A 14155-nucleotide genomic window follows, 5' to 3' on the forward strand; every position below is an offset into this window, starting at 1 on the left:
ATGAAAATGGTTGTTTAAGCAGCTAAGTTTTGAGATAGGTTGTTACATAACAATAGATAATGGTAACATCAGCCAGGCATGTATTGAGTCTTTAATAAGTATCTATTAAAGCAATGCATGGTGGGAGTTTTTGTTTTTTACTTTCTTTTTTTCCTTTTTTACCCACTTTCTGATTTTTTGGTAATGTATGTAAATAATAAACCACAATTTTTTTTTAATTAAAAAATTTCCAGGAGATCTGAAAATGGTAGATTATGGCCAGTCGACCAGAGACTATCTCTGATTTGACCCAATTCTGTAGAAATGTCCTAAATTCTTTCTGGCAGAGTGGCTTCTCCATGACAGCCTCTGTCTCATGGAGCAATGACAAGTTATCTGAAAGCCCTAATGCCAGGATAGAGGGAAATAGACACATAGTAGTAGATTTCTTTTTTCTTTTTTCTTTTTTTTTTTTAAAGATTTTATTTATTTACTTGACAGGCAGAGATCACAAGTAGGCAGAGAGGAAAGAGAGAGAGAGGAGGAAGCAGGCTCCTGCTGAGCAGAGAGCCCGATGCGGGACTCCATTCCAGGACCCTGAGATCATGACCCGAGCCAAAGGCAGCGGCCTAACCCCACTGAGCCACCCAGGCGCCCCTAGTAGTAGATTTCTAATCTCTGTTTCTAAAAATTTCAAAGGTCCAGAAAACTTCAACCAGTTCATCTTAGCCTTCTCTGAGCTCATCATTCACTGTTATTTAGGGGAAGAAAAACATTATGCCTTATTTTTCTTCTTACATAATAGTCTCGGGTTCTTAAGGTTAAGAGTATGGAAGGCCTTCATTTTGCGTTCTAAATGAGTTTCTATGAGTTGGGAGAAAACGCCTATTGGCTCAGGCTGACGTGGCAGGGGGTGGGGGCATGGTACTGACGTTCTTCCCATGAGCATTTTTTTCCAGTCTGGACCACACCTAAGGTTTGCTTATGAAGCCTGCGGAGGGCAATGACTGTCGGTGGCATTTCTAAACCAGTTGAAGCATCTGTGTCTGGGATGAATTAGGTGTCCTGGATAGATGGAGTGAAATGCTCTTTAGTGACAAGAGGAGGATTAACTAGATCTGTGCTAACACTGTTAGCTCGAGAATTCTACAGCATTCTAATGGTTCCTCTTGGAGAGCTGAGTGCATGAGGATTATTCAAAGCCCTACTATTTTTGGTCCCATTATCCATAGGTATGTCCCTACACTCTAGCATTTTCCTTGGAGCCAAAGGTAAATGGTGAATAAAGGAGTTCGTGAGTGGGGTAAATGAGTTAGATACCTAGCTAAATTATTTTATTGTGGTGAAGTACGCATAAGGTTTAGCATTTTAGCCATTTTTAAGTGTATAATTTGGTGGCATTAAGTACATTCACAATGTTGTATCACCACGACCAGTGTCTTATTTCCAGAACGCTTTCATCATTCCTACACCTTGATTGTTACCCCCACCCCTTTCTGGCTATTCAAAGGTGATTTTTTTTTTCTTTATTTCTAGATTCTAAATGTTTGATGTGGCCAAGCAACTGACCTTGAGATCAATGTCATATTTTCAAAAATCCTCCATGGATGAAATATTTCAGAAACATGTTCATCAGACTCATAAACACAGAGACAGACTTCTCAACGTAGCGGTGGTGTTGGTGGTTTTAAATCCTCTGAGAAGAGTTAACATCTCAAAGCTAATAGCTGCAGTTGGTGAATCAGTCGGATCACTTCAGTCAGGTCTGGGGGTGAGTTATTTATACTTCTTGTTTTGGGGTGTTTGGGAATACAGATGTGGTGGAGCTGGCAGCCAGGTACCCTACCCTGGTAGCTAAAATATTTTCAGAGAATAAATTTGGTATTCAGAGAAGAACAGGTAAGAGATGAAGAGAGACTTTTTAGAACATTTGATCCTTGGCTTACTTGTCCCTAAGGTCATGTCCAACTTTTGCCCCTTCTGCTGTTGGATTATTATGAATCCACCTCTTTTCCGTCCCTCGTAACCACAAGTCCTGATCAGAACAGTAGGATTTAGAATTGTGGACAAATGCCGTATCTTGAGCAGTAATATAGCTGCCAGCCGGGGTTGGTATGCTGTGAATTTAGGGGATAAACGTATGGATAGTGTATCCTACATCCATCCATCCACAGGTCTCACCATCTGTCCATCCAGTTCCAGTCCCATGGGTATCCCACACATGTGAATACAAATTGATACTTTAAATTTCTAGAATGTTTTCTGTCTTGTGAAATCCTCCTTGTGGGTCAAAATTGGTAGCATACAATTGCAGGGAGCCGAAAGCACTGTATCTATTTAAGCAGTTAGAAATTTCATACAAAGAATTAGGCACCTCCAGAATTGTTAGATGTGCTAAAGGAGCAAGCTTTAGGATAGGCTTTTGAGGAATTGGTCGGCCCAGGGAGCTTCTACTTCTGCCACAATCAAAGAAAAATCAGGAGGTTTCCACTGGGAACTATTGACTTTAAAACTGGAATCAGAAGCCACTTCAGAGGTCTTCACAACTGTCTTTATCGCCCATAAATCTGTTGATTAGGAAACTTCATTTTGCTGCACAAAATTCCCCAATCCCCATAGCTATGCTTGCCAGGATGTGGGGAAATGGACTTCACCTCACTTCCACCTTATAAATCTTATACGTGTATCCAAATGCATATCGTGTTAATTGGGTGAAAGAAGCCGTGTTTAGAACAGAGGTGGGGTAAGCTTGCTCTCTGTGCTGGGGAAAGCCCACCTTTGCATTCTTTCTGGGTAGCCCACTTTAAGAGGGAATGAAATAATGTATTTGGGGATGATAGACATGATGACAAAGGAACCACAAACTGTATTATGTAAGGAGGAGTTGGAGGATCTGGGGATATGTAGCTGGGAGAGAGAAAACTCAAGAAGGCTCTGCCAGCTTTTGCTAGGTATTAGAAAGATTAAGTTCTTTAAGGTCCTTAAGAGTAGGGTGAAAGTTATGGGAGACAGAATTCAATGAACATTAAGAAGTTTTTACTAGTCAGAGCTGTGGAATGATTGGGCTGTTTTGAAGTTTTCCAACTTTAGAAGTACCCAACCATGATCTACATGACCATGTAATAGGGATGTTGTGAAAAATATTGTATTTTTAGATCCTGGAGACTTAAATATAAATTAATTATGAAGTTGGTTAATTTGGGCAAAGCCCTTCTCTTTCCTCAGTTTTCCAGGGTAACTGTGTCTATATTAATGCTGGATTTAGAAAGAAATGTGGTTGAACACACCTTCTCTTTCAGGATCCAAAGTAAGATCTGATGAAGAAGGGAGGCTGTAAGAAATTCAGGGGAGGGACAGGACATGGTTGAAATAACACCATCAGGGGTTAGAGAAGAAGAAACAGCAGTACCTACTCCAAAAGAGACATAAAGAACACATCCTATGGGACATTTGGGCAGAACTGAGGGGTGTCATGGGGTTTAGTATAAATAAATAGTATTATTATTATCATTATATAATATATATATTATATAATATGTTATATAATAATATATATTATTATATTTATCTATATCACATTATCACATTTTTATATATAGATATAGATATGATATGATATATATGATATAGATATGATATAGATATTTATATATCTATATCACTATATCACATATATATGATCTATATCACACACACCGAATGCTCAATATTCAATAACTATTATTATTATAAATAATATATATTATTATATATATATGCAAAGGTGGGCTTTCCCCAGCACAGAGAGCAAGCTTACCCCACCTCTGTTCTAAACACGGCTTCTTTCACCCAATTAACACGATATGCATTTGGATACACCTATAAGATTTATAAGGTGGAAGTGAGGTGAAGTCCATTTCCCCACATCCTGGCAAGCATAGCTACGGGGATTGGGGATTTTTGTGCAGCAAAATCACCAGATTTATGGGCGATAAAGACAGTTATATATAATATATATAATAATATATTATATATAATAATAATAGTTACTGAATATTGAGCATTCGGTGTGTGTGATATAGATCATTAGATATCACAGCATCTTTTTTTTTTTTAAGATTTTATTTATTTGTCAGAGAGAGGGAGAGAGAGTGAGCACAGGCAGACAGAATGGCAGGCAGAGGCAGAGGAATAAGCAGGCTCCCTGCCGAGCAAGGAGCCCGATGTGGGACTCGATCCCAGGACGCTGGGATCATGACCTGAGCCAAAGGCAGCTGCTTAACCAACTGAGCCACCCAGGCGTCCCTCACAGCATCTTTTTTTGAAAACTCCTTGATTTACACACGAGGAAAATGGTATACATGTACCCAAAACGTCCAAGAGACTTGTCCAAGGCAACAGGGTCACTAAGGGGCGGAGCCAGGATTTGGCCCCTAGAGTCCATGTTTATGCACTCCATGATACCGTGGTCTATGTCCAAGTTAGGAAAGAATAAAAACGCAGCTGGTAATGGAGCCTAGGCTGCTAATAATCTGATCATGCAGCAGAGCCAAGAGGGTGAGGATAGGCAAATACCAGAATCTCATGGGCAAGGAGCCATCCATTTTTCCTTCCATAATCAGGATAACACAGTCAAATCTACATGTAGCCAAGGAATGATATTTTTGAGACATCTTTAATAACTGATTTCAGCTCCGTTTATTCTAGTTACAGTTTTTCATCCATAAAATAGAAATAAAAGTAATTGCTTCAAAAGGTTCATTTGAGGATTCATTAATGTATATAAAAGTGTTTGCCTGGAGTGGTGTTGTTAAATCAAAGGGAGTTGACTGAGCAACCAAACCGGGAGTTGTTTTGCCTTTAAGGAGATGGTCTCAGTCTTGGATCATCTAGTTGGTTAGAGGAACAATGGAATAACAAACATTTTTGAATTCTGGGAAGGCCATTATTTAAAAAAGGAAAAAAAAAAAGGAATTTTACCTGTGAATGCTATTTGAGTCAACCCATAGTTCTATCCCAACAGGCAGGGGATGTAGGGAGTTCAGTTTGCGTTCAGGTTGAAACACCTCGGTGTAATGTGTTTTTCTGTGTGGTCACTATTTTTGTAAAAGAATAAGCAGCTGCTTATGTGATATGATCTGACAGATACTGAAAGGCCTTCTGTCCTTCAATCTTTCTTTTTTCCACCTGACATAGAAACTGAAATTCCATTTTAAGAAATCTGTCCTTGAATTAAAGCAGTGATTCTCAGACTTTGCTATGTATCAATTGTCTAAAAAACTTATTTAAAATATTGACCCTGGGGGGCGCCTGAGTGGCTCAGTGGGTTAAGCCTCTGCTTTTGGCTCAGGTCATGATCTCAGGGTCCTGGGATTGAGTCCTGCATTGGGCTCTCTGCTCAGCAGGGAGCCTGCTTCCCCCTCTCTCTCTGCCTGCCACTCTCCCTACTTGTGATCTTTCTCTCTGCCAAATAAATAAATAAGATCTTTAAAAAAAAAAGTATTGACCCTGGGATCTCTGGGTCAGACTCTGGGGTTGACGCTCAGGCGACTGTATGTTTCACTAGATGAGTCTAATGCCCAGCAAAGTTTGAGAAACCCCAGATGAAGGCATTATATCTATAAAAGTCTCCTATTAAGTTTTAAGGTTTCTCTCTGGAAGGTAGCCATGGTTCTCGAATTATGACTTCTACCTCCTTATTCTACTCTAACTGGTCTTGCCAATATCATCAGTGAGCTCTTTGCTGTCACCTGTAATGGATTCTTGTCCGTCTTTGTATATTATGGTGCCTGTCCTCATATTTGAGGGTGTTGATTATTCCTCCTTTCTTCATCTCTGAGAGACACCAACCTCTCCTGAGTTTCCTCCTTGCCTCCTTGACTTCTCTTCTGTCTATGATGCTGGTTTCTTCTCAGTTCATCTCCAAATATGGAAGTTCTTCAGGGCTTGTGGCCAGGACCACTGCTCTTCTCTGTATACCCTTTTCCTGTACCTAAGTGCATAATGGCCAGCAGTTTTCAAATTGTGACCTCTTACCTAATCCTCTCTCGCCAGCTCTGGTTTTGCATCACTGACCACCTACTTGATAGATCTACCTGAGTATCTCATGATAATCTCAAACTCAATATGTGGGAAATGCTTCCTAGACTCCTCCTCTCTGTCTCTAGTTTCCACATCTCAAAAATGGTACCACCATCCACCCAGTTACTTAAATTGGAACCGAGAAGTCATGGTCATTCCTGCTTCTCTGTCATCACCTGCATCTGCTCCATCAGCAAGTCATGTCCATGTCTTCTCAAATGGTTCTTGAATCTTCCCATCTCCCTCTATACCCTGATCACTATCCAGCAAGTCACCATCCTTTTCTCTCACGATACTTCCTGGATCCCTGCTTCATCTCTTACCCCTTTATATCATTTTCCAGGAAATAGAGCTTTCTTTTAGAAAACTCCAAACATAAATCAGATACTTCCCTCCCCCCTTAAACTATTCAGTGGCATTCCACTGCATTTAGAATAAAAATGATTCCTTACCTGGGTCTGCAAAGCACCCATTAATTTCTTCCTTGTCCTGATCTATAAGACTCCTTATTTTCATTTTGTTTCCTAAAGATTTTATTTATTCATTTGACACAGAGAGAGAGAGCAAGCTTATGAGAGTGAGCATAAGCAAGGCGTGCAGCAGGCAGTGAAAGAGGGAGAAGCAGGCTTCCCACTGAGCTTGGAGCCTGCCTGATGCAGGGCTTGATCCCGGGACCCTGGGATCATGACCTGAGCCAAAAGAAGAAGCATAATGACTGAGCCAACCCAGGGGACCCTGAAGGCAGACCCTTACCCCCAGGCACACTGGCTCTTTATTCTCTAGTTCACTACATGCTCACAGTATTACAGTACACTGATTTTCTTTAAGTTCCTCAAATACTCCAAATTATTATCTTCTTCAGGGCCTTTGCACATACTGTTCCTTCTGCCTGGAATGATCTTCACCTTAATGACATAGTTTATTTGTTTACGTTTCAGAGCTTAGTTTAAATGTTGCCTTCTGTAATTATTCTCTTTGTTATTCCCCCATTAATTTGTCATAGTGCTGTGGATTTTGTAATTGCTTATTCATTTGTTTGTTCGTTGTCTATCTCCCTCTCTAGAATATAATTCCATGGATTTAGGAACTATGTATACATATCTGGTCTGGCATATATTACTTCCTCAGTAGAAATCTGCTAAATAAGGAGTACCTTTGTGGCCCAGTCGGTTGGGAATCTGACTCTTGGTTTTGGCTCAGGTCATGGTCTCAGGGTTGTGGGATTGAGCCCCTCATCAGGTTCCACACTCAGCATGGAGGTCAGGTATGAATGGAAGGCAGTTAGGTTCACACAGTAATGTCATACAGTAACAGTTAACTTTCTTACATGCATTGTAAATTAGTGTAACATTTTTATTGAACGATTTGGCCATTTCTATTGAAATTTAGAATGTGCCTTACCTTTGACCCAATACTGTTTTGAAGTAGAAATTTTAGGAACTCATCTTAGAATAATACTTTCAGAATATATAGTGCATATTTATATATGGATATATATTCAAATATATTGGTATATATTCATATATGATGTATATTTGTATATGTCATACATGTTTAGTATGGCTTTTTTTTAATGAACAACAACTGAAAACCATCTGATTATGCAATTAAATAATGATACATTCATAAAAGAAATATTATGCAGCTATTAAAAAGAACACTGGTCTAGAATTTTGTATTCTGTTTGGGACAGATATATTCTTTGATACATTGTTAAATCGAACAGATTTAACTGAATGGCATGTGTAACAAGATCCCCCTCCTTTTTTTTTTTTTTTTTTTTTTTGTAAAGATGTAAGTATTTATAAACTGCATAAATATGTTCAGGCATGCGTGGAAAAATAAGAAAATGACTGAACATCTTAACTATGACTATATTGGGGAAGTTGGATTGGAAAACTTTCCCTTTTTACATTGTACATTTATGTTTCATACACTTCTGAATTGTTTGAATTTTTTTAACCACAAATGTGTATTGTTCTGTAATTAGAGAGAGAGAAGTATGGGGAGGAAGGGAGAGGGAGGGAGGAGGAGGCAGGAGGAGGCAGGAGGGAGGACAGGGAGGGAGGAGGAGGGAGACAAATGATCACTGTCTCCTGCATTTTGCCATCCTAGTTGGAATCAGCCTGGAAGGTCAGACCACTATAGGGTCAAGGGTTCAGGGGCTCTGGCCTTTCCCCTCTCTCTCTCTACCCCAAGAAGGGGAGGCACTTTGGCATCCCATGTTTTTGTAAGGATTAAATGAGATGAAGGTAGCGGGAAGCCTTTATCAGCTATAAAGCTCTTTCAAATACAAGAGATGATAATCACAATCAAAGTCCACTTCCCATCGCCGGCCGGGCTGGCTGGCGACTTTAGAAATCCCCCCTTCCCACCCACGGAGAGCCTGTGCTCTGCGGGAGCTTGCAGTCCCCATCACCCAGAACAGCCCTGTCCCCCCTCCCCGCCCCCACCCCCAGCCCTCCGGGGAGCCGGGCCTGTCTCCCGCTCCATCCCTTCACCCGGCCCCGGCCCAGCCGCTTCCCAGCAGAGCTTGGCTGTTCCTTGAACTTTCAGTGTTGGTTCGATTTCCTCCAGTGGTACCACATGCTGCTGTGCAAACAGAACACGTGGTCGGACCAAACAAAGGAACATGTGTGCTGCAAACCATCCCCCCTATCACGGGAGCTCGAGCTCGGCCAGGAGAGGGCCCGGCCGGCGCGCGGTAATTTTTCCCTGCGGTTGGAGCGGCCGGGGCTCTCCGGAAGCCGCGGGGCCGGAGCGGGGGCTGGGGGGGCGCCGCGGGGGAGGGGGCCGACCCGCACCGCGCAGCGCCCCGCAGCCAGCGCGCCGCCGGGGCCTCCGCGCCCCTCCAGCTGCTGGGGCTGCATTTCACCTCCGCCGGGCCGCTGGGGGGACTGCCTGTTCAAAGATCGCTCCCCCGGGACGCCGGCAGGGGGAGGGGGCGCGGCCCTGTATACAGCTGTCAAAACGTCTAGGACGGGAGGCGCAGGCACATCTGCACGAGCCCGTCTCCGGCTGGGGGGCACGCGGGGAGCGCCTCCAACCTATCAGTGTAATGGCGAGCGGTAATTGCATTAGGATTAGTTATCTCCTGCGCTCTGCTCATTAGCCCCGAGGATGGCTCGCATCCAGCGAGAGGGTGGCACGCGGAGAGCGAGAGGATGTGCGCCTAACAGGTCGCGATAATGAAAGACTTGCTCTCCCCGAGTTGGCTTCCCCCCGCCAGCCTCCCCTCCCGGCCCCCTACTCTCCTCCTCCGTCTTCCTCTAAACCTCATTTCCTGACTTTTTCCTGAAGGTCTTATGAAATGCGCAATTTAGGAAGATTGCAGTGAAAACAAATCTCGTCTGGCTGGGGGTGGGGGAGGAGGCTGCGGAGGGCGCGGGGCCGGGTTGCCCGAGTCCGGGGGAGGCAAGAAAGCGGGTGGCGTTGGCTGACGCCGAGGCCAGCGGCTCGGGAATGCCTCGGGGCTTCTCCGAGGTGAAGGGAGAAGGGGTGGCCGCGGGCCACGTTTTCACTTCCTTCCCCGCGCGAGGGAGAGGCGGCGATTTCCACGCATTGGGATCCCGGGGAGCCCTCTCCTCCCTTAGATTGAGGGAACTCTCGGCGGGCACCCACAGGGGTTGAGCCGGCTGCTCCCTGCTGTGAACTCCCCAGGCCTTCGGGGTGGCTGCATGGACCCAGGACCCAGGACTGACTTGTTGGATGTCTGCCCCGGGAGCGGGGACCAGGTCATTATACTCTTCACCGCAACTAGCACAGGGGCATACAGTTGGTGCTCAAAAATTCATAATGGGTAATAATAGCCCCCCCCCCTTTTTTAAAGTCAGAGGAATCGCCCTCAATCCCCCTCAATTATGATACAAAACTTGACTGGCGGGCAAGCAGACTTCCTAGCAATATGACCAATTCCAGGTGACCTCACTTTTCCAAATGCGTTCTTCTCATCTGCAAAACAGGATTAACAATATACCCATAAACTTATTCACGCACGCCTACATCACCGCAAACAGAACTAGAACGCGCGTAGTGGGTGCTCAGCGAATGTTAGTTCCTCCGCATGTCTTGCTTTATTCAGCTCTAAGATGGGGATTTAAAAAAAAAAAGAAAAAACTCTTTGATGTCTCAGGAGGAGGTAATTAATGTTCTCTTAACCCATCTGAAAGGGCCAATAGAGTACAAAGTTGTTTTATAATTAAGAAATGTATCAAACCCCGTGCAGGACTAATTGCTGTGCAAATTTGATTGAGGCCTGTGAGGACAAGATTGCCTTTAATGGGTTGTAGCGGAGGGGGATTATTTAATATTCTTCGGGGAAGTTCCAATGCGCAAGTCTGAGTACCAGAGATTGCGTCACCAACCATTAGGAGCTCTACTCAATGGTTTAGAGTGAATACACCAGGGCTTTGCTTAAATAATTATTTTGAAACTGGAAGGTTTATTGAGAGTTCAGGGTTCAGATTTAGAAATGTCAGAAATAGAGTTTTATTTGTTTCCATTGCACATAATGAATTGCCCTTTAAATAATGAAGCAATGAAAATGCCAAGTCCCACATACTCCAATGGATTGCCAAATGTTGAATTAGGCCCCTGTGAGGCCAAGCCTTCAAAGCCACATACATTAGAGAATTGGGGCATTTACAATTTCTACAGAAATCATTGATCCAGAGGGAACCCGGCGAGGGCACACCCCTCACCAAATCTACAGTCTAAACTTTTCAACTTCTACTTTAGTGTCATGGGAATACTTGTCGATCTTTGTCATGGGGTACCTGGAACAATACTTTCCTGGAGTGGCCACTGCGAGAAGCTTCTAGAACAGCCTATGTGTGTTCCATTTGTTTGCATGGAAGAAATATACTCTCCCCTTGATAGGACCATGGGTATATATTCAAGCTAAGGCCGAGTGGAAATTAAGGGTGTGATGGGCTCCCTTTCTTGTGGTCTGAGGTCACTGGTGCGGCTTCCCAGAGATGAATCCGAAAGGACTCGAGTGGCTTTACCTCCTGGAATCCTTTTTCTCCACCACTCCCAGGGCCTCAGAACACATCTTTTTCCTTAAATCCCAATTTTCTCCCTGTCTCTTCTTCATCCTCTCCACCTAGGAGATTTCTTCTCTCTGTGTCTCAGGCTAATTCACCCATATTTCTCCTGGACTACATGACTATCTGCCTCCTGGCAGTGGTCTCTGAATTATCATTTTTCTCCCAAGTATTTCTTTTTTCACTGGAACTTCACTTGGCTTATTTCTGCTTTCAGTCACAGTCCAGTCTTCTAGGTATGGCAACTAAATACTCATTTGAGTGTGTTCCTTTTCTGGTGTCTTTTCTAGGATTCTCTTTCCTTTTACTGCCTGTCTTATTTGTCCACATCCGCTGTCTCCATTGTGACATTACACAGTGGTGGCTTGAAACCCCGCCCCCCCCCCCCCCCATTGCAAAGGCCAGCCAGCCATCCATTCTGACCCTACCCTCCTTGTTTATCAATCTCTCCTAACCCTCCAGGCCTATGTCAGCTAGCACTTTTCTAAGTCTTTGTAAATGTCTCTATTTTTTTTTCTCACCTGTGTCCTCTCTGCCACCCTTCCTCTTCTTTCTCCCAAAATACATGCAGGCCTCAAAAAGCAGAGCTGACATTTGTTGAGTACTTACTGTGCCTTTGAATGCTCCATTCAGCCCTGTAAACAAGGTGCATTGATTATTTCATTTTTAGAGGAAGAGCCAAGGCTAAGGTAGTTGATATGTGTTAAATCCTGGTCTGCTTGAGTCTAAGCTCTTAACTGGGTGGCTCTACTGCCCAAGGTTTGGGTCTCTGCTCTGAATCCCTGCTCTTCTGTCATTACCCTGCAGACGTCACCATGTCTGCATGTCCCAACTGATCCTGAATGCAAAGGTACTGTATGGATTAGCTGACCACTCTCCCCTCCTTCCAGACTGCCACAGAACCATCTTCCCAGGACCAAGGAGTGACCCCTACAACCCTTTTTTCTTTTCCTTGCTTACCTTGGTCAACTCCTCATCCTATTAGACTCAAGGCTTGACCATATTTCTTCTGTAATGTCTCTTGACTATTTTAAAAAATTCTGCCCTCCCTACTGTCCCTTAATAGGGACATTTAAAGGGTCCTCTGTTAGAATGAACACACTAGCCTAATGTTCTCTTACTTGCTATTTTTGGCGGTTGGCTTGCACCTAACTCATCCCATTCATCATGGCCAGAATAGTCTTCTTAGAACATTTCTTCCACATTCACAAAGTTTTCCTTTAAGAATTCTAATGACCTCTCTTTCCTTGCAATAAATCGATACCCCTTAACTTGTTACTCAAGTTCTCTATGGTCTGGTCCCGCAACTTTTCATTCTATATCACCTCCGTATTTCTAAGTAGTCCCTTAGCTCTGTTCTGTTTTAATTAGTTAATTACTTGATTAGTTGATACCCTGCCTTTTGCTGAAAGGCCTTGAGACTCCTGTTGCAACCTCATCTGCATGAACCCAGGGCAGTGGCATTCTGGTGTAGTTTTCAAGTTCATGAGCGATGGGCTGTGATTCCAAGTCCAACTCCGCTTTTGTTACTTGGGAGAGCTTGAGCAAGGTTCCTCCTTTCCTCCCTGACTTCCTTTCCATGTCTGCATAATGAGGAGGTATCCTGAAGGCTAATTAGGGAAATAGATGCTTATATCCATTGGTGGTAAAGCGAAGCCCTTCAACAGGTAGTAGCTATAATTAGTCCTTTATCTTTCCCTAATATTCTTGGTGAATTTCTGATTCTGTGCCTTTGGTTATTATCCCCTCCTTGTGGAATTGTCCTCTTCCTTCCTTATCTACACTGATTACAATACTCCCATTCCAAGTACATTCACCCCACTGCTTCAGGGGTCCCCTCCCTCCCCCCCCCCCCAGCCCCGACTCCCCTGGAAGGGGCTTTTCTCTGATTTTGGCACTTAGGACAGATACCATGCAAACTGTATACCGTCTTGGGTCATCCTGTACCCGCCCCAGGCACCTCCTTCCACACTCAGCCAGCCGCCTTAGGGTGTCCATGAGAGCTCCAAGCACCCCGCCTGGAGGAAGATGGGGAAATGTTAAAAGGATAGAACAATGGGGTTGAGGGGGAGGGAAGTAAGCCTATTAAACAGGAAACATCGGAGAGGGTGCCAGACATCCGCTTTCTTCCTTCCTTTCTGCCTTTCTTGGACAAAATAAGTCACGCGTTTTACTGATATCTTCAACAAGCACAATCGAAGGATGTGATCAAAACATAACTCAGTTTGTTTCCCACTGCTCGTTCAAAGTTTATTCAGTTGGGATAGTTTTTCTGCCCCTGGATATGGGTGGGTCTGACTAGTAAAAACAAACAAACAAACAAACTATGAAGATAGAAGTTACATACAATGGTATGCATAGATCTTAAGTGTTCAGTTTGATGAGTTCAATAACCCTATATACCTGTGAAACCACCTCCTCCACACAAGATACAGGGCATTTCCACTTCTCCAGAAAGTACCTTCATTTCCTCTTTCCAGATATCTACTTCCTACCACCTCTAACCCCATCCTGCTTTCCCACGCAAGCCCAGTGGTAATTTCTTTCACAATATGATAATTTCCCCTGTTTCAAACTTCCTGTGAATGGAAATGCGGTATGTACTCTTTGCTACTCTTCTGTATTCTGGCTTCTTTACCTCCACAAAATGACTTTGAGTTTCACCCATGTGGGTTGCCTTTATCAGTGCTTTGCAAACTTCTTTTTATTTTGCATTGCGTTGTATTGTTGTGTGGCTCTGTTGTATTTTGCAGAAGTATTCTATTGTGTGAACTCCAATCTTTTTATCCACTCTTCTGGCAACTGACACTTGGGTTGTTTCTAGATTTTTGCTACTATGAGTAAGACTGCTATGGATATGTTTGTGCAAGTCTTTTTGTGGACACGTTTTTTATTTATTTTGGGGTGAATACCAGGAGTAGAATTGCCGGCTCAAGGAGTAGATTAATGTGTGATGAAAACTATTCCACTGGGAGGGAGGTTGGCCCATAGAGCAAGAGAACTGTATGGCCAAGATGGAATCACTTCATCACGTGCACCATGTGGGGCTTGGTTTTCAGTGGGTTGTTTTC

The 14155-nt window shown here is 43.5% G+C and overlaps 1 protein-coding gene across 5 annotated transcripts in view; it reads left to right on the top strand.

Annotated features, from left to right (window-relative positions):
* Window positions 1-8552: 8552 nt before the first annotated feature.
* LOC309840990 (uncharacterized protein) overlaps window positions 8553-14155 on the top strand; it is a 140357-nt gene continuing 134754 nt past the window's right edge. For all 5 annotated transcript variants that reach the window (XR_014298881.1, XR_014298882.1, XR_014298883.1 and 2 more), the window contains exon 1: window positions 8553-8743. Coding sequence is in view for 2 of the 5 variants with exons in the window: in XM_082683724.1 (XP_082539850.1) it covers window positions 8672-8743 (72 nt within the window). In the remaining 3 variants the exon portion in view is untranslated. The remainder of the gene's footprint in view (window positions 8744-14155) is intronic.

This window comes from Mustela nivalis (genome assembly GCF_964662115.1).
Source record: "Mustela nivalis genome assembly, chromosome: 9".
Classification (NCBI taxonomy): Eukaryota; Metazoa; Chordata; class Mammalia; order Carnivora; family Mustelidae; genus Mustela; species Mustela nivalis.